Source organism: Diadema antillarum, unplaced genomic scaffold (assembly GCF_040938485.1).
Source record: "Diadema antillarum isolate AM-2024a unplaced genomic scaffold, OU_Dant_1.0 scf00000029, whole genome shotgun sequence".
Lineage (NCBI taxonomy): Eukaryota > Metazoa > Echinodermata > Echinoidea > Diadematoida > Diadematidae > Diadema > Diadema antillarum.
Window position 1 is genome coordinate 610,083 of NW_027270918.1, and position 20,999 is coordinate 631,081.

The 20,999-nt window shown below is 39.9% G+C and overlaps 1 protein-coding gene across 1 annotated transcript in view; it reads right to left on the bottom strand.

The window, feature by feature from the left end:
• Positions 1-20,999, bottom strand: part of LOC139739448 (nesprin-1-like) — a 104,835-nt gene that overhangs the window by 814 nt on the left and 83,022 nt on the right. The window contains exons 22-45 of the mRNA XM_071650061.1: positions 20,470-20,604; positions 19,632-19,793; positions 18,955-19,178; positions 18,420-18,525; positions 17,682-18,002; positions 16,952-17,128; positions 16,015-16,161; positions 15,237-15,412; positions 14,058-14,199; positions 12,457-12,789; positions 11,626-11,931; positions 9,561-9,881; positions 8,519-8,745; positions 7,777-8,236; positions 6,895-7,005; positions 6,289-6,498; positions 5,430-5,786; positions 4,773-4,916; positions 3,905-4,078; positions 3,165-3,329; positions 2,400-2,555; positions 1,622-1,948; positions 736-888; positions 82-246 (exon numbers count right to left, since the gene is read on the bottom strand). Of these exons, the coding sequence (XP_071506162.1) occupies positions 82-246; positions 736-888; positions 1,622-1,948; positions 2,400-2,555; positions 3,165-3,329; positions 3,905-4,078; positions 4,773-4,916; positions 5,430-5,786; positions 6,289-6,498; positions 6,895-7,005; positions 7,777-8,236; positions 8,519-8,745; positions 9,561-9,881; positions 11,626-11,931; positions 12,457-12,789; positions 14,058-14,199; positions 15,237-15,412; positions 16,015-16,161; positions 16,952-17,128; positions 17,682-18,002; positions 18,420-18,525; positions 18,955-19,178; positions 19,632-19,793; positions 20,470-20,604 (5,199 nt within the window). The remainder of the gene's footprint in view (positions 1-81; positions 247-735; positions 889-1,621; positions 1,949-2,399; positions 2,556-3,164; positions 3,330-3,904; positions 4,079-4,772; positions 4,917-5,429; positions 5,787-6,288; positions 6,499-6,894; positions 7,006-7,776; positions 8,237-8,518; positions 8,746-9,560; positions 9,882-11,625; positions 11,932-12,456; positions 12,790-14,057; positions 14,200-15,236; positions 15,413-16,014; positions 16,162-16,951; positions 17,129-17,681; positions 18,003-18,419; positions 18,526-18,954; positions 19,179-19,631; positions 19,794-20,469; positions 20,605-20,999) is intronic.

The following is a 20,999-nucleotide window of genomic DNA, read 5'->3' on the forward strand; positions in this document are numbered from 1 at the left end:
AGTATCTACCAAAATGCATCACTACACAAATGACAGCTTTGAAGTTAATCACTGCCATAATCTCTAATGTAACATTGTTACCTTGATGGCCTGGAGTTTGTCCTCACACACGTTCCTGTCTCCAGCGGGATCCAGGCAGCTGGTGGATGCTGCCTCTGCCTGCTGGAGCTGTCTCCTGACTTCCTCATGGATCCCCTGCAGCCGGCCCCGAGAGTCGCAGCTGGCCTGCAGCTGGCGCTGCAGCTCCTGATGGTTGGGAAAGGGGCAATATTGGAGACTGAAAATATAGGTCTCTCTGGTTATCATGGCGATTTATTCCACAGCATCTCTTTCTTTGATCATCCAAATAAATACTTTCATAAACAAGATGTATCCAAAGAATGCACTTTTTGTCATAAAGTAATGTAAATGATATATATCCATTCAATGCACTTTCAAGGAAAAGATATTTGATGATTATCAAGATTATCTACACAATGTAATCGTGATCTTCCAATGACAAGACATAATTGGATGCTGTACATAAAAAACTACCTTGCAGAAACATCAAAGTATTTTGCTGAAAAAAAAAATGCTTCCCCATTCCAAGGGAGACTCTTTCTCCTGCAAGCACCTCCTCAATAGGTTCAGAATTAATGCATCTCATACAAAAGAAAACAGAAATCTATAAGGCCAGAAAACGATCAACCAACCAACCAAACAAACAAAAAAAAAAAAAGAATGTTGAGGACAAACCTCCAGCTGGCTGATAAGATTCTGGTATGTCTGGTTGATGTCTGAAGCGTGCAGGGGAATGGATGGACTGTCCACTGCCTCGCACGCAGCTGCGGTCTTGGCAAGAAGGTCATCCATAACTGGACGTTGGTCATTCAGTTTGCTGAGCAAAGCCTGTGACACGTGAGCAGAGATATCATTGCATGGAGGTTCACACAAAGAGCATATTATCTAATTTCAAAGCTTGTCAATATCAATGATAACAATTTCTGGTTTTCTTATCATGCAACAGGTGTGAGAAATATAAATGACATCATCATAAACTTCACTAGTACCTGAAAGGACAAATGATCATGTGCCTAAATATGGCCTTACTCTCTGAGTAGAATTACAAATGAATGTTGAGGGTGGAAGTATATATTGTGGGGAGTGCTAAGTTTAGTTAAATCTTACAACAGCCTGTATGCTGATGGAATTGGATAATACTTTGTCAGGGTAGATGATTTCCAATCAATAATTATTCAATTATGTATGTCATTCCCTACAATATGGCACTTTATTCTACTTGAAATTTACCCCAATAAACAGTATTCAATTGCAAAAAAAAAAAAAAGTTGGTTCTGAATGTCTTGGTTACAAGATAAGTACTGTATGAAAATTGATATTTATGAAAATACCTTCAAAGTGTGCACAGCTTTTTCTTTTGTTTCAACTATCTTCACATGGACAACCTGCATTTACCTTTTTCTCCTAAAGTTATAGGTATCACATTAAAACAGACCAGATTTCCATTGAAGAAAATACAAAGTATCATAACTTTTTGTGTCAATTTTATTCAGTTTTAGAATCTGCTGCATTCATCTAAACAGACTGTAATATGTCTTGAGGTGAGACTAGCTGTTCCTACCTCAACCTTGGATAACTGTTTCTTGATGTCATCTGCTGATTTACACGGCTTGGACAAGCCTTCCGTCTCTTCCTTGGTCTTGTCCAGTCTCGCACCGACCTCCTTCGCGCAAGTCTCGTACTGCCCCAGGACGTCCACGCTGTGGGCAAGGTCCCTCTCCCTGGCCGCGGACAGAGCCGCCAGAGAGGCGTAGCGGTCAGCCAGGTCCGTTGTGGCCTGGTTGGGGGAGGCTTGCTGGTCACTCGGCAGTACCTTGGTGAGGTGGGAGGTGCCGGTCTGGGCCGCCTCCAGAAGTTGCTTGCCCTCGAAAAGACTGGATTGCAAAGCCTGTGTGGATGAAATAATTGCAACTTTTAAGCTTTAGCAAGTATAGCAATGTCAGTTTATTATTCAAAGAGAGTATGTTAATTGGAATACTATCTCATTTTTGAAAATGTCCATCATTTCTTAAAAGACAAAATAACTCAGAGAAGATATATGTGTGTACAAATATGCCAATGTGTTTATTTAATGGTTCATTATACAACAGAATTAATGATGGAGTTTCCTTTGAGAGAAATATAGGCCTACTCTTCAGTATCATCGCAATGTTAATGCATGTCCAGATATCATTTTTGTATTTTATAGTTTGATCTATACTGAAGTGTTTGTTCATTGTTGTTTTTTTATGGGGGGGGGGGGCAGGGTGGGGATAAGATAGGGAGGGAATAGGAGAATGATCTTTATTAGCTTGGGTGACTACTAGAATCATAAGCTGTCATGTGGCATACAAACTAACTTTTAGAGCATTATGCTTTGCTTTCAGTTCATCCAGACTGCCCTCTGTTGACGTAGAGTGTCCAAGTGTAGCTTCGGCTGCATCCAGCCAAGATGTCATATCCTTGTGTGCTTTTTGGAAATCTTCTTGCAGCATGGCTGCGATGTTCTCTTGAACCTAGTGATAAACACAAGGGACAGTGTGATATACATACATCCCATTGCATAATGAAGACTGAATACCTCAAAATTACCCGCATTCTATAATCTTGGGCACATGACTTTACCGTTTCTTAATTAAAAATATTCATTCAAATTGTGTAAGGAAATACAACAATTGCTCACTCTCTTTACGAGAAAGGTTACCTTTCATACTTTACCAGAAACATACAACAACAAAAAATCACATCTGCACACTACCACAAAGACGACAATGTTGAATTATTAATGTATGATAAAAAAAAGAACATGATACTAAGCCCCTTTCATATGTGAACAGCACACACACACACAAACAAAATCCATTTTTTAAATTCCATAATGCAACTCGCTACACCAGGTCTGCACACCCTGGGGGCCAGGAGTCATACTCCAGTAATTGTTTAGGCATGCAATGCCTAGATAAGAGCACTTCAATGTGATTTTTTTTTTCCATGTGGCAACAACAGCACAGGATGGGATTGACATTTTCATTGCAATGCAAAAATGATAATTCATGTGTGTGAATGCAGCTGCTTTCCAAGGTGCTCTCTGGCCGTAGAAAACTTCTCATCGTGAAGGAACTGACCTCTTGGCTCGACTTCTGTGTGCGCTGGTGTTGGCCAACCACTGCCTCCAGTGATTTCTGGAGTGAAGCTGTGTTGGCCATGGGGAATCTCTCCTTCACAGCGGACACTTGCTTCACTAAGTCATCAACATCAGATTGTTTCTCCTTCAGCTGAGCATCCACATCCTGTAACACAGATCAGACGTTGAATCTACAGATATCTGACCCCGCATACACTATGCTCTTTTCCAATAATATGATGGTTTTGAACAAACAGTGTCATATATGTATGTTTATGTATGTTTGCATGATGCTGATTCCTTTTCGATTGTACTGAAAAAATGTGATACTTGAAATTAAATCTTATTTAAATTTGAATTTGTTTTATCCATCCAAAAAAAGAAAAAAAAATTTTTTATAGGTTTAAATACTGCCCTTTAAAATTACAGAGTTTTGAACACATTATCAATAAGTTTTAAACAATACTTCATATTTGTAAACAGCGTTGTAGACAGTCATGCTTGCCTTTTCCAGCAATCATGTAGAGAGAAAAGATGAATATACTTTGATTTCTCTTCACAAATTAGCAGAATTTTACATACAAACCTTGTAGATATTGGCAATTACTCTATTGATTGAAAGCAAGGTTTATAGGGCAAAATATGGTGGAAATTGGGGACATCTGCAGACCGGTGCTAGTACATTCAAAATGAAATAAATATTACAAAGTATTCATGCTAACTACTTGAAAAATGGCATACCTGACACTGCTTGTGGTTCCGTACGAGCTGCTCCTTGGGTACAGAGGGGTGCCTCGCCTCCTCCACTTCAGCATCCCGCTCCTGTAACCACGACAACAGGTCAGCCAGTTTGGCCCTCAATGCTGATGTCTGGTTGGAGAACTCACTCAAGTTGGTTTCAGCCTCCATGGCAGTCTACAGCCAAGAGAGAAGAGAAAATGCATACTGAAAGTGAATCTAAAGGGCAACATTAAAATTGACAAGGATTCCTAAGCTTCAAACTTAACATCCATGTTACATCTTTTTCCTTTTTTTTCACTTTTTTTCACTATACGCAAAGATTCCAACCCTAACCATCTCTTCAATGGTACACTCTCCTGCCTGGGCCCCCTAGCACACTGGAGACACTGATCATGAAAACATTTGCACAATTTTATGAGCAATATTATGTGCGCATAGCTACGAACATAATGAGTGGAATACGCGACATTTCTTGCGGCCCACTTAAGACTCCTTAAAGCTCTTGGGTTAAAGATGCATTCTGGTCCTATGATAATCTTAGCCTTATTTTTAAACATATAGATGACAAAATTAAAGTTGGACGAGAAGAAGATAAATTTTAGGCAGGAGAGTATATATGTTACACGAAGAGACACACAGCTTGAGAGAAGAAATTCACATTCAAGTTGGAGACTTTGGGAAATGACCTAAAGGCGGGAGATCTCCAACCAACAGCCGGAGAGTTGGAGTCTCTATGTGCTATCACAGATGGCTGATGACAAAATGACTGTTATATGATTTTGTTTTTATATTCCAGTCTCACAGAAACATCTTTAGCATCAATGCATGACTAGTATAAAGTTAAAAAAAAAATAACATGTTAGCTCACCTGCTTTGCCTGTACAAATTCAGCTTCTACTTTCTTGAAGGTTTCCTCTGCGACAGGAATGGGTTCATCAGGGTTCAGTGATTTCAGTTCCGCAAGGCTGGCAGCAAGGGATTGGAGGTCACTCTCGTGGTCCATGGCCTCATCCTGGGTGCAAGTACAAAACATTATTTCAAAGAAAGATGAGACAATGGCTACTTGCTCAGGCAATTTGTGATTTAAGCAACTAGGGTTAACACCTTTTCATTCAAAGATGCATTAGAATGACATTTCTCTCTGTATTGTATGTACCCACACATGTTTCATCAGAAATAATGACATTCCCCTCCAACTAAAAGGAATTTACTGCATAACAAATTACAGCCAATGTCGAATCTGGGTTGATTAATTTGATATAGGACAAGATGTGAATATTTACCATGACTTAAATCATCTGTCTACAAATTTCAGATTGTAATATATTTGGAAGCAATATTCACAAGCGTTTGTATGAATCCTTTTCTACAGTGCATCTGACCAGAATGGAATCAAAATATCCACAAACTCTGGATTCCACACATATTAAAGCATTTCATCGCATCTAATTGGAAATGTCTGGTGTACGAGGATGGTAGTTTCCAGGCATCAGTTTTAAGAATGGGCATGGGATTTACAACTGACCTTGAACTTCTGCAAGTTTGTCTTGGCCTCGTCGCCATCGCTGTCATCCATTCTCTCCGGCATCCTCTCTAGGGTCATCTTGGAGAGTCCCAGCCAGGAGTTCAGCTTCTTCTCCCTCTCGCTCACCACCTCCCACAATTCCCGGCCCCTCCTCAGCTGGGCGCGCCTCTTCTCCAGCTCGGCTGACAGTCCGTCCAGTCGTGGCGGCAGCTCCTGGACCTCCCGCAGGGCTGGCTGCACTGGGGAGGAGGTTGCGGGTCGGTTGGTGATCTTGGGGAGGAGGTTGGCGAGTTGCTGGGCAGACTGTGCAAGGTGCTGGGCTGGTTCCTTGGCCGCATCAACTTCAGACAAGGCACTCTGTCACACAGGTTTAGAAATGAATTTTATTTTACATTTAGCTTGAGGTACCACATCTTTTATCAGAGAAGGATAATGATACTAATTAAAACATTCGTTCTGCACAGAAAACTAATGGCTATATATTCAACTGCACTGCAAGAATTTCTTTATGCTACTTTTTGCTGCACTGTAATGATAGTGATGATGGGTTGCTAGGTAACAGCAATATTTATTAATACTGTCATTCTAAACCTGAAAATTCTTGCTCTTGCTCAGTCAACTTGAGGTAACACAGGTTGTGTACAATAGGTATATGTCTCAGCCAAGCCATTTCCATAAACATCAATTTCATCTACTCCAGAATATGAGAATTGAAAAATAATGCTGAGCACAAATACAGGATTTATAGCAAACAAGAATAAAGCTGACACACACACAAAGATGCCTGTCTCACACAAATGTCACACATTTCAGAGAATCACAGTCATGCCAATTATTGCTCTTTTGATAAATTTCTAACCTCATGTAGTCTGAGGAGATGATCTGCCTCGTCTTTGTTGCTACACCTGATTGGCTGCCTGCAAACATCTTCCGCCTTCTCCACAACCTCCTGTAACTTGGGCTGTGATTTGTCCATCTCCTCCCACAAGTTGATGCATGCATGGGTGCATTTCGCCGCGTTGGATACCTGGTCGTCTGTGCAGTTCCACTCCTCTCTCACAGAGTCGACCTGCATCGGAGAAAGGTGATGGGTTGCTAGGCAACAGCACAATTCAACCAAACTGCACAAAAGTGTAATCTAGAACCAAAAACTCCATACTTCCTAAGTCAATCTGCATCAGAGAATTATGAGGCAAAACTGATGCAAGCTGTAGACTGAAACTCTGAATGAGCTGCTCTTGCCGATCCAACCTTCATCAGGTTGATGCTGGTTGCTAGGTGACAGCACAAACTATAAAATACTATAATGTCATTAATTTTGCATACCTTGAAAGTACATTTATTCATTTTAATATAATACATTACATTCTAATGTAAGTTGTGATCAAACAACAACACAACAGAGAAAAAAAGAGTTGAATTTGAAGAGTACTCTTCAAAGTACTCTCGGTACTGATTTACACACCTGTGGCTCAATTGATGCTGTGAGCCTAGGATCCATCTCCACGAGTTCGATGCCAAGCCTAGTGATGCGGTCCATGTCTGTACGATGTCTTGCCAGCTCCTTCTGGCAGTCCTGGTCCAAGACAACAATGAATAAAGACAAAAAATTTAACTTGCAGCACATCTCAGATTATTGACCCTTGCTAAAAACAAACAAACAAACAAACAAACAAACAAACATATGAAAGCATTCCCTAAGCAAAGAGCAATGAAATGTGGGCAAGGTTGTACTGACAGACTGTAGGCCTATATTATAATTTGCACATTTTCTGTAAAATAAGAAAGTGTCCTGTTTGAATTTCAACTTTTGACAGCAAACTAATGCTTTTCTACAGCACATATCTGCAGCTATCTCCTACTAATTATATTGGCAGCAAATCAAAATATTTACAGAAATATGCAGGTATAACAATACTAACCCTGAGTTGCATATATATTCTATTCCATTCAGAATCAAACTCAGACTTGAAGTGCATAATCAATTTCTTTTGAGTGTGTCATGACAAGCAAAGTCAAGACTGAAGAGTAGGAGGAATATTTGAAGGAAATCTTTAGTGTGTGATGTCAAATAGACTGAAACTTCATTTGAAGTCTTTCATAAATAGAAGACTTTACAAAAACATATGCAATGAGACTCAAATGAATACAACAGGAACATCTGAGGTATATACTACAAATGACTCAAACCTTCAGTGTGTCACAACAAATGGATTCAATTCTTGCTTGAACTGTGATACCAGATATAACATATTTTGCTGAAATATCACAATAACTGCAATGAAACACTAGCATGAAGCTGATGGTTGAATGAGGTCATTCTGAATTCAACATTTGGAGATCTTACCTCATAGGACCTAGCCAGTGGTTCTAGGTCTTCTTTCCTGGACACCTCAGTCTCTTTGGCTAGCTTCTTCTGCAGGTCATCCAAGCACTGAGCCAGACGTCTCCGCCTCTCCTCAAACTCTTTCATCTTCTGTGTCTTGTCGGTCACCCGGTCCAGCTTGGTCTTGATCTCACTGACCAGCTGGCCATGAGTGGACACCAGCTGTTGATGGTCAGTGCTGACCAAGGCCGTAGGTGGTGACTGTGGCTTCGACGGGCTCTGAGCCTGACGGGCTGAGTCCTGGGGGGAGGCTGATGGTTTGAGGCTGAGACCAGAGTCCTTGGCTAACTGGTCCATCTCATGGGTCTTGTCTCTCCACTGGTCCAGGACTGGTACCAGGTCCTGCAGCTGGTCTAACTCTTGGGCGAGCTCTGTAGTGGTGGGGTCATCTTTGGTGAGTACTGGTTGAGCTTTCTGGAATCTGCAGAACAGGAGAAATATGCAAGTCCAAGGAACATGTTTATAGCATTCATCACAATATACAATGTGTATCTCCTGGTAGGAACATTTTTACATATGTCTGGGATGTAATTGTACATCAGATTCACACCTATACACAATCACTTTAGGTTTGCTGTGGCTACTTCATGCAAGCATCTACTTTGGTGTTCATTAGTCATCTAATTACCCCACAACGATACAACTGCTGTCTTGCTCAATGAGGTGTGGACTTTTCGTTCCTTATCACTAATCTCGAACTCACCTACTGAGCACCTCATACTGGATCTCCTCAAATTGAATGTAGAACTGGAAATATGTGATTCTCCGGGTGACCACCTCCTGCACCTTCTCCAGCTGTTTGCCGGCAGCGGTCACCTGATGGGACAGAGCCAGGGCCTCCCCAGAGTCACATGACCTGCAGGTGGGCTCTAGGTCAGCTGTGATGCTCGTCAGGTCTTGGGCCGCCTCTGACAACTCTGCGTCTTGCTTCTGCAAATGTCAATCACCCAATAAAGTATTATATGTGTGCACAATTACCCTGGAAGATCTCACATCAAACTATAATCTCCTTCTGAAAATTACTCTTTAACCCAAACTCTTTAACCCAAAGCAGCAATTGATGAAAAATATTCTTGAATGTATGAGCACCAGTCTAGCAATTTGGAGGTCTTGGGTTTGAATCCCACCCAGTGGAATCCCATTTCCACTGCTCATTTGTCCATTTATATACAATTTGATAAGGCTTGTTACACAAAATGTCACCATACATGTACAGGGATATATACTACAGAATCCACTGATGTGTTGTTACACAATTACTTTAGACAGACTAGATAAACATTGCTTCAATCTCTCAACCTGCACACTAGAGAATACTGATCCATGTCTGTTGTATAACTTACTTGATCATATGAATCTCTCATCCTTTAGTCAAAGTGTCTGTAATCAATGTACTGTAGCATCTTTTTTTTTCGTTAACATATTCTTCCTTCATATCCCTTCTTCCCCTCAGCAATACAAAAAAATTTGAGATAGTTTTAAGTAATTTTATGGAGCAATTTATATAATGTTCTCAAATATTCTGTCTGCTCCAATCAATTATTTGGTAGAACCATGTGACCCCTATAAGCATCTTCCTCTTCATCCAACATCATACTGACAAGAGTATCAAAATATGATTGCTGTTCAATTCTATAAATGCTATAAATGATATGCTTTTGTACTCTTCATGTAGCATATATAGTCCAAGGTATTCTCACTCCTATCTTACTTTTTACTTCCAGGAAAGGTTCATTCGATCTCACCTTCAGAACCGGTAGCAGTTCCTTCATCTCCTCCCTCTCGATGTTCCTCTGGGTTCCCAGGGCCTTCTCTTGCCGGCAGATCGCATCGTGCAGGGAGCTCAGCCTCTCCGAGAATTGCTGCCTCTCGGATAAGATCTCCTCCAGCTGCTTAGTCCCATCCATTGGCATCCGGCTCAGTCTCTCGTACTCTGTCTTGATGTGGTCGGCCTCCGAGGAGAGCCTTTCGGCACCGGCTGGCAGGCAGTGCTCTTGCAGGGCTTTGTTCAACCTAAGGACCTGCTCCACTTTGGGGGCTTGTGACTTGCACTCTGATGACAAGTTCTGAATGGAAAACAAAAACACATACAAAACAGTGTGAAGTCACATCAAAAAAATGCAAGGATATGTTGGCAAATGCCTTGATCACAGAAGATCTGGTCCAAATCTGATTATTGTGCAAATGGCATTTCTTTCATGTCAAGTCGGATTGACTATACTGATGTGGAAGTCCTGAAATTCAACTCAGTGTCTTCTTTGTGCCCTATAATGTTCATTAATATTTTCTTCTCCTATTTGATGAGATTTGAATCTTCTCTTTGTAGTTTGTGAGACTGCAATTTCTAAACAAACACAAGAAGAAGACTAGATATATCGCTACGGCGACTGATATGCCTCCGCCATAATGCATGGTTCTCCTAATAGGTCTATAGTACAATGTCTTGACAATGTGTGATGACAGTTTCAAACAATTGGCAAAATATTAAAATGACAGCTTTGACACAAATGTGCTGAATGTTCACTTTCCTAGAACTAGGTTCAATTGGATGAATGATTAAAATGTCAGAGTGCAGGTATTTGGGGAACTGATGATTTTTACTTGACTTTTGACCCTTTTATAAGTTTATGCATTGAGTAATTTTTCAAGGTATTGAGAAAAAGTATAATTTCAGTATCAAATGGGAAAATAGCATTATCTAAACCTGGCCTTTGACCTTTGACCTCACAGTTCCAAAGAGAATCACTGTTAGGTTAAACATGCATAAATATGTAAGTTTCATGATGATACCTTGAGTTACTTTTGAGATATGGAGGAAAAAGTGCAATTCAGCACTTTCACTTGACCTTTGACCTTTTGACTTTTGACCTTTTGGCAAGAAACTTCCCACAGAATATATATTGGGTAATACATGTATACATCAAGTTAAAAAAAAAAACACCTTCATTCATTGCATAAATATAAGGAAAGTAGTGATATTTTGAGGAGTTGACCTTGACCTTTGACCCCTGACCTTTGACCCATGACCCCCAACTTCCCTAGATAATCACTGCCCATCGGTACAAGCATATATACTAAGTTCCATGAAGATACCTTGAACCATTTGCGAGATATGGAGAAAAACATGAAATTTCAATTTTTTTTCACAAAATAATCTGTGACCTTTGACCTTTGACCCTGTGACCCTAAAATCCACACAAAGTATTATCCCCCAAGGATATACCCTCATACCAAGTTTGATGTAAAATCACCACACGGTTCTTGAGATATCGACAAAAACAAAACGGGACGGACGGACGGACGTACGTACGGACGGACGGACGGACGGACGACCCGAAAACATAATGCCTCTGGCCACTTCGTTGCGGAGGCATAAAAAACTTGATTCCTTAATTGGTATGATATGTATGTGATCTCAAATGACAAACAGTAAGACTGTATATCACCTGGACTATGTAATGCAATCAGCAAATCTGTATATTTCGAAATTACAGACATAAGAAAACACTCGGTGAAATGCAGTTTGTGAAGGGAAATTCTGCATTACCTAAAGCATCTTGGTTAAATGTGAAATGTGGAGGAAACCTTGAATTGCTCTGACCTTTGAAGGGGGAAATTGTGGATCTTATATCTATTGTGAAATTACAGGCAAATTAAGAAAGGATATGTTTGTGCATTTATACCACTAGCAGTACAGCAATCCTCTGTGTGTTTGAGTGCTGATTGGCACAGAATTATATATAGCATTATATCCATGGTCCAAAGTCCCTGGCACAGAGTTTAAAGGGTAGGGGATACATGATTGCATACCTTCAGAGCTTCACATCTGTCTTTCAGCTGCTGCGTGCTTCCGACCGTCTCCCCTCGCTCCCGACCGATCCTCCTCTCGACGTCCTCCATCCATACCAGCATCTCGTCCTTGGTCTCCAGGTACTGCCGCCAGAGGGATGCGATCCCGTTCAGATGGGCGTGGCACTTTGAGATGCCCTCCTCGAGGGATGCCCATCTTGACTCCAAGTCCCTGTCATCACCCTCTCCTCCCTCCTCATCCTTCATCCTCGATTCACGGATGCTGTTCATGATCGGCTGATTTTCCTTCAGCTCCTTTTCCAAGGCCTATGGTCAGAGAAGTGAGAAAGACGGTTACTGTAACTGTTTATAAAGTTGAATAATTGATTATGGTATAAAATCTCAGGAAAAGGATACGTAATGTAATTTCTATTTTGTACTCCAAATTCAGAAAAGCATCCTCTGCTCTAATGAAGTCATTATCATTGATTAAGTATTCTCCTTGTTTTCTTTAAAGCTGTAAATATATAATTCAACATAGATATCTTAATACAGTATGCCTATGCCAAATATGAGATACAATAGATGACCTGTAGATAAGGAAACTTTTGAGAGATGAAGGTGTTATTTCTTTTTCTTCTTGCACTGGGCTAATTTCAGTGAATGTCAGCTGCTTATGTTTGTCCACACTCTCATATCTACAAGAATAATTACACATAAATATTTCTACGGCATTTCAGTAGAGAGTGAAATTCACAAAAGATTTGACAATGCCAAACATTCCATGTTCACACCATTTCAGGATACACTGTATGAATACAGAAAGAACAAAAAGAAAATGTCTTTTCATACCTCCACAGTGGCAATGTGTTGGCACACGTTGTCGAGTGTCTCAAACTTTTGCCTAGACTCTGCGTCCAGCCTTTCCTTGGCTCCATTTAGCCAAGGCACAAGCTGCTGCACCGACCGGCGGTAGGCGTTCCACTCGGACACCCGATCTGACAGCTGGGTGTTGAGGGCCCTGGCCCTGCCACACAGCTCCTCCCACTGGGTCCGCAGACTGGCCAGGTCCGACTCGAGGACCAGGACCCCGACGGACCGAGGGTAAGGCGAAACCAGCTCCTGCAGTGTACGCTCCATGTTCTCCAGGTCTGGGTACTTGTCGAATATTTCAGAGAAAACATCCTGTGGTTGTACGAAATAAAAAACAAACAAACAAAACAAACAGATTAGAAGAGTTTCTGAACCAATTCTTCACTGGAAAGCAGAGATGCTGCCCTCTCCTAACTACTAACTTCAGAGATGCAAGTGCTTTGCAACAAGACTACCAGTATTCAAGATTTCAATTCAAAGGTTTTATTTTCACTTCTTTCAACAGAATGTACAAAAAAATATAGATTCGACATGCGTTTGAAGGAATGATACATAGATAGCAAAGAATAACATTTGTCAATAATCATTACAAAATTAGGCATTTTTCATATAGACATATTTATACATTCTGCGAAAAAAAGTGGAGGTACCCACTCAAAAGACTATGCTTGTACAACGTGGGCACCTCACAGGAAAAAAAAAAGGTGAAAACTTAACTACAAGTGTGCGGGATGAAAAAAAGAAGTGGAAAAGGGGAAAGGGAAGAAGCAGAAATACAAGTAAAGAGACGAGACAACTAAGAACAAAAAGCCTAGATCAATCGGTACATTCAAGATCAAACCAACAGAGACTATTAGCCATATTATAAGTGTAGAGCGTTGAAAGCGACGAGAAAGTGATATATACAATTGTATGGAATTGCTGATAGCAGAACACATTATCTGTTCTGTGAAGGCACGTAAGTTTGCAATAGGAAAAACAGGGGATGCGACGTGGAATTCCTCGAAAGACGCGACCTAACAAATTTAAGAACACTTCATACTAATTATTTCATCTGTCACTGTGTCTGGAGAATAATGATGAAAAGAAATAAAGACAAACTAGACGAGCACTCTGAGAGCGCAGACCTCCGCCAAACTGCTATTTTCCACTCATAATATTGCTCTTTCGGAGAGATCAGTGATTTCTACCCATACATATGCATGCTGAAAATAGCCCGATTTCCCAATATAGAAACCTTTTGTTGGTCATAAATGCCAGCAGTGCGGTGTTCCTTGCTCAGGACCAGAAACAAGAACATGCACATTAATTAGTGCGTGTATGAAAACCTCACAAATATGCAGCTTGAACTCCCAAGTTCATTGACCCTACCTGAAAATATTGAAAATCCTTCATAAAATCCATAAAATTCCCGGATCACTATCAAAATTAAATTATCTGTTACTTGCAAGTTTCATCTGAATCCGTTTGCAGCTTTCTGAGTTATTTTGCACATGGACAAACAAACAAACAAACCAGCGGTAATGAAAACATAACCTACTCCCTTGGTGGAGATAATTACTCAGAATTGTTCATCTAACCTTGGCAGTGTTGAATGTCTGGTCAGGTGGTCCATCTGCAGCTTGGACCATGTCTAGTCTTTCCCTTCCAGCCTCCAGCCACCTCACAAATGCCTCCTTGTCTGCCTCGTACTCTCTCCATTTAGTCAGCAGTTTCTCAAGGCTGTATCAATAAAAAAAATAATAATAATAATAAAGGAAATGGACAGATATATTACAAAAAAAAAAGAGGTACAATGTACATCGAAGACACCAAAAATGACTATGAATGAGGGAAAAAAAAAATCTGCTAGAAAACTGACTGATTTGCAGAATTTTAGTAAGAACTTAAGTTATTCCACACATCAGGAATGATGGATGTACGTAGATCTTAATTTTAACAAGCTGGTGAGAAATAGAGATGTACATATCTATCTTTAAAAAAAAAAAATCCATTTCATTTTGGTCCCAGAAGGCCCCATTCATCAAATGATATGGCAACTGACTATTGCTGGTAGGTACATGTATCTTGACATATGGAGATAACGCATATGGCATGCAAACCCACGGATCCGATATACACACATTAACTGACGCTGACATACGTAAGACCTTCTCTCACAACTTCTACTTCTTGAATACACAGAACTCATTATGAAAACTGCAAGATTAGAGGGTTGAGAGTATGATTCTGTCATCTAGAAGAGAATGCAAGGTTGCATGATCCTAGCTTGGGAGATGTTCATCATTTCAAATGTTCATCAATCTGAAAATGATATGAGGTTTGTTATTTCAATGGTTTGTTATTCCAAAAGATACAAATTCTATAAACCTAAATCTGAACATTTGTGGCATTACTCCAAAGATATTTTTAATCCAAAGGTTCCTTTTTAATCCAAAAATGAAATAAGGTTCATTATTCTGAAGGCTCTTTAAACCAAAACAATGCAATAAAATTTGTTATTCCAAAGGTTGATTAAGCTGAAAATGAAATACGGTTCATTATTCCGAAGATTCGCTTATTCGAAAATGACAAAAAAATGGTGCATACTCACAAACCTTTGAAATTACAAACCTAATTTTATTTTCACTTCAAAGAACTTTTTTTTTTCATTTTAAGAATAACAAACCTTAGGAGGAACAAACCTCATTTCATTTTCTGATCAATGAACCTTCAGGGCGGTGAACCTTTGAAATATCAAACTGTAACTGTTAGTTTACCTTTCTGCTCTGGTCTTCAGTCCCTTTCCTCCCTCATAACACCTCTTTTGACAGGCACCAACTTCTCGCTGGACTGCCTGGCTCACAGTTTCTGGCGATATCGGCTGCAGCTGCTTGGAGAGTTTGCTCAAGGTGGCAAGAGCGGGCTCGACATTGGCGTGAGAAGTGACAGCGGCCTGTGTAGATGCCATCATGGGATGGTCGACAATATTCAGAAGAAAGACAAACACTCATCAGCTTGACCTCAGGGTGAAGACAGTGAGTACTTCAAAAATTCCAAGGAAGTATGGTTTTATGACAAGTACTTAACATGATGCAATGTTATTTATCAATCATTCTAATGTTCGATGTCATCAATCAATGAATCACTTGAATTCTTCATATGATATTTTTTTCATGACTACATTGTGCAGTCTTTGTACTTGTGTGTGTGCTTATGTGTCTGTCTGTCATTTTTTACCCAGTTTAATGGATTAGAACATCATTATGAAAAATCTATCACTACTAAATTAATACATGACATTAATCAAATGTTGTGCAAATCATCAATACGTCTCTCTCGGCAATAGGAAAATTTCTGCATTCTTTAATAATGGCACACCTATATATATATTTTTTTCATCATACTTCCGAATGTTAATATATGCACTCATCTTCTGTAAAGTTTCATATCTGTATAATTCTGTTGGAGATGGAAAAAAAAGGAAAATACTAATGAATGAAATTGGATGAATGAAATGAAGAAAAAAAGTACAATACAAGTAATTTGTTTGCTCACCTGGCATTTTTTGACCTCCTCTTCTATGACTTCTCTCCCTGGAGTTGGGGGAGGAACTGGTTTTGAAGTCTCTGCTTCAGACTTGGATACTACTTCTTCCAGCTTTTTCTTCTCTGTCTCAAAGTCCTGCATTAGTTTCAGGCACTCCTGCAGACAGAGGAAATGAATGGAAAATTGCATTAAAAACCTTAAAGATTCAGTGAAAGAAGGGTGGTTCTGTAAGCAGAGCATTTTTGGGGTTCTATTTTCAAGATGGTGCACAGGAATGCAGAGGAATTCATTTTACAGCTCTTTATTTCATTATGGTGTAGACAAGGAAAATGTAGATTACCCTGATCATTTTGGAAGACCTTGATACTACCTTGAAATATAAGGAATGCTGCTGATAATGCTTCTGTTGATTTTCATCATACTGCTTTGCAGAGATGTAGTTTTACTACAGATTACAATACATGCATCATGCATACTACAGCTAATACTATGTCACTGCCAAATGCCTAAAAAATCTGCTCTCAAAGCATGATTTAAAATTTTCATATAATATATGTAGTGTAAAATCATACCTACTGAAATTGGCCACAAATTCTGTTGGAAAAGCTTTTTCTATAGAAATATCATCAATTAAATCTCTTTTCAGCCTCTTTCAAAAGTGTTGAAACTAAAACACATATCAGACAAAAGCCTCTTTGCCATTTTTTTTTTTTTCGGGCTGACAAATATTTTGTTGCTCTGATATCAACATGAGATATATCGTGAGTCCCAACCGCCGCATTTCATTAAGTCTGATGATGCAATAGTCTTTTGATTTTGTGGCAGCATCACATAGCATCTGGTTATGCTAGACAGTGAAATTTAGCAAAGGTAATCAAATGTCAATACTCTTCCTACATCCTTGGAATGCTATCTTTAAGAGTGCATGATAGAAGAGATTATATACCTGTTGATTCTGTAGTCTGTCTTTGGTGTCAATGACCACTTTTCTCCACTCTTGCTCCAAAGTGATGGTCAGCTGGCTGACAAATCTTGGACACTTTGGATCCTTTCCAAGAGTCTTCCCCTTTTCAACATGTTTCCTGACAGTTGGCTGCAGCTCCTCCACTCTATCAAGCACAGCCTACATGGCGTCGAGACAAAATACAGGAACAAAAGAATCCCCATTTGAATAACGTTTATAATGATCAGTCTAACACTTCTTTTAAAAATGAGAAGAGTGAGGTAACATGTCATGACATACATCTCATCAATCTGCTATCAGATATCTGAAAACTGAAGCCGAATATCCTGTATTGTATTAGGTGAAGAATTATAGATCTTTCAAAGGACACATGCAAGATTTGATGTTGAAGATTTGCTATCATTACAATCACTTATAGCTGTCTAGAAAAAGAGTTTGATATATCACATTGGTGAAGGGTGACATATAATATTTTCTTTTAAAAAAAATATGTATATATATATATGTCTGGAAATTTATGCTTCAAAAGAAACAGCATGAATACAAAAAAAAAAAAATTGCCTAAACTACACTGGTTTTCACATTATTCCACATCAAATGATGTGTCACCCTTTAGAGTTACCTTCTAAAGTACATCATATTAGCACTCAATCTTCCGATTGAAAACAATGCCTAGAAAGTATCACATTGTTACCATGACAACAAAACTCACCTCTTGTTTGGCAAAGCACTCTTGGAGTGTCCTGCTATCCTCCCAGGAGATATGTCGCTTCCCTTCTTTGCTCAAGCCGTCAACTTTTCCTAACATCTCCGTGATGTCATCCCTGCACATCAGCCACTCCCGTCTGACGGGTGTCGTGGCAACTGCATCCTCGAGCAAGGCCTTCTGGGAGGACAGGCGGTCGGAGAGGGCAGCGAGACGTGCGGACTCCTGTCGAATCTTCTCCGCAGGCGTGTCCTGGCTGATTTCACTGAGGTCCTCGCCGAGCCTGGCAAGGACCTTTTGGGATGAGTCGCTGGCTTGCAGTGAATCCTGTGAACACGAAGAGAGCAATCACATTCTCACATACAATTTCCTGAAAACTTTTGTCTCATTAAAAACTTACTTCTGAAAAGACACATCCTCTTCACCCCTCCCCCCCCCCCCCCCACACACACACACATGCACCAAATAGTTTTTGTTTGGATTTTGACTAGACACAATTTCTTTAGATATAAGTTTACCAGAAGTAACTTCAGTGTACATCTGTTTTATTGCTTTTCATACGTAAAGTTTGTGGTTCAAGAAGTGTGCTATGTATGATAAGTACTACAACATACTCTCATACTTACAACTCTCAGATTTTACTCTCCAAGACAAATCCAAAAAGCATTTTTTTTTTAAATCCCTAATCAGACACAACCGACAAGAATTCATTTCATCTATTGCACTTAATAACAATAAATTTACCTTGGACTTGACAACCATCTTATCTAAATCTGCAACTTGGTCTGCCTGTTCCAGATCTTGCAAGACTTGCTGGACCTCTTCTGTACATTGTTTCACTTTTCCAATGCTGCAGGAAATAGTACAAAAAAACAAAAAATGAAGAACACAGTCTCAACTGAAAAAATTCAAATCAGAGACAAACGACTACTGTAAAACAAGAAACATTTGTGGCATAAAACTTTTGCAAACTGGACCTGTCTACCAAATCACTACTGGGATTCAATGCATTGTGTACACACACACTTTTGCCAATATATTTGGCTCCTCAAGAATTTCACAAAGTTTTATGAATGCAAAAATTTCTGGTATTACAGTATATCATTATATGAAGCATGTATACTTTGTAATACAATTTGAGAGTGATTTGGCTGTGAAACGGGGATTTCTTTTTTCCAAATCACTGCCACAGGGAAAACTGTAAACTTGAGTGTGAAACTGGTTAAATCTTTACATACAATTAACACACAAGCAAATAAAAGTGAATTCATCATCTTACTCTTCTTCATACTGCTGCCACCTCTTGGGGGCAAGTTGTAGTCTCCTTTCCAGACTCTCTGCATCTTGCAGTGCTCTCTGGAACCTCTGCTTAGTCTCCTGGCAAGCCTTGTCCATAACCTGGGCATCCTGTGGCCTTGTCTTGGAAGCTTGGTCCCGGATGGTCTCCAGGACTTGGACTTGTCCAGCCATCGTTGTGAGCGCGTTGGACTTTTGGAAGAACTCCTGTGAGGTTGAGCATGAAAATAACAGATCTTGCTTACCTTAGATGTAGAAAATAGATGCTTTGAATTTACTGCATTGAACATTGGTATTTTGTGATTATGGACTGGAAATATCTGCAATCAAGAGCTACAGGAATGGAATGACAAATAAATATGTGGTATTATCAATTTTCTGGAAGCAACCTCCCACCTTGGGGATGACTATGTACTGCATTTGTGCAACAAGAGCCAATACTTTGGTGTAGTGTTCTTACTTTTACATAATCAATGCTGACTTGCAAAATTTATGAAAATGAATGCACCATAACAAAATAAATAGCATGTTCAGCATGCTATACAACTTTTCGAGAGAATTTCATATTAATGGCCCCGAGAGGGCTTAAGAATATCTGAGAATGAAACATCAATCCAGTATATGAAATCAATGCTATGACAACACCACTTTAGTTCCTACCTGGTGTTGTGCCAAGACCTCTTCTGGGGCCTGGCCTGCCTTCAAGGTCTGCCTCTCTCGAGCCAGCTGGGACTCTGCGGCCTTCAGCTGGTCCGAGAGCTGGGCCTGCACCTCCTGGAACTGGAGTCTGTGGATTCTAATCGGGGCCTCAGAACAGACAGCCTGTGTTTACAGATAAAGACAGAAAAATTATTCATGCATCACATGTTTTGCTGCCAAAGACTACGGGAGCCTGTTATATGGGATAATGGAATATACAGTACATTCATATGATGTTTTCTGAATTAAACTACATTGGTAGGTGGCTCAGTGGATAAAACAATGGACCATCAATAACAAGGTCCCTGGTTCAAGTCCCCAGGCTGCAGCAGTTGTGTCCCGAGCTGTGCAAGGCACTTTATCCTCACTGCCTAGTCCGTCGAAGGGAACTTACAGCCATCGATCAAGCGATTGCACCTTATAATTATTCAATGTTTTCTTAGCACTCATTTAAAATCAAATCAATTCAATCAATTAATCAGACAATCAAACTGTGAACCAAATGGTATCTTTAAATTGTCTAACCTTCTTAGCTCCAACCAGGTGCAATGAGCTACAAATGGATGTGGAGGAGAGATGGGGGGGGGGGGGGGGGGGGAGCCATATGGATGCACTATGCTTACAGTTGCTTCGAAACCATAAATTCTCACAAAACCTTTACCCCCGGTGGTCTCTATGAAAGTTTACAGGTAATGTCACTTCCATGATCATTGTTTTCCTTTTGCCATACAAGGAGTGCAATTTCGCTCACAGGATTCACACAGGGTGTCTCTTAGGTCTGTTGCTATATGTAGCTCACCTGGTGTCGCTCTTGGAGCAAGTCCATTCTCCTCTGTACCTCCTGCCTCTTGGATGCGGGAAGGTTGTGGAGCAAGCTCTGGGATGCTTCCAAAAACTTCTCCATGACTGGAGGTTTACTGTCAGCAAACATTGCCTGCCAAAGGCAAAGGAAAGAGTTTATTACCATTTGTTTCTCAAGATATAATGCAAAGAGTCTCTACAGGTATAATCATCCACACTACTGCAACAAAACAAAACAAAATATATATATATTGTCTCTAGCATACTTTCTGTGGTGCAAATGCAACAGTATCATAATAAGACATATATATTTAAAACACACTGAAGAGAAACTCATGTCGCAATGAAATTTGATTCATTGTGACCAGTGACATTCCATGGAGAAGAAACATATCGAGTATTATGCTCCTATTTCAAGTTCCCCTCAAAGCCATTATGACATAAATTTTAAAATAATGGATCAAAAACATAAGTGACAAGAACAGATTGCCAAACAAGCAATTTCATGTTTTAAAGGTCCTTCATTTT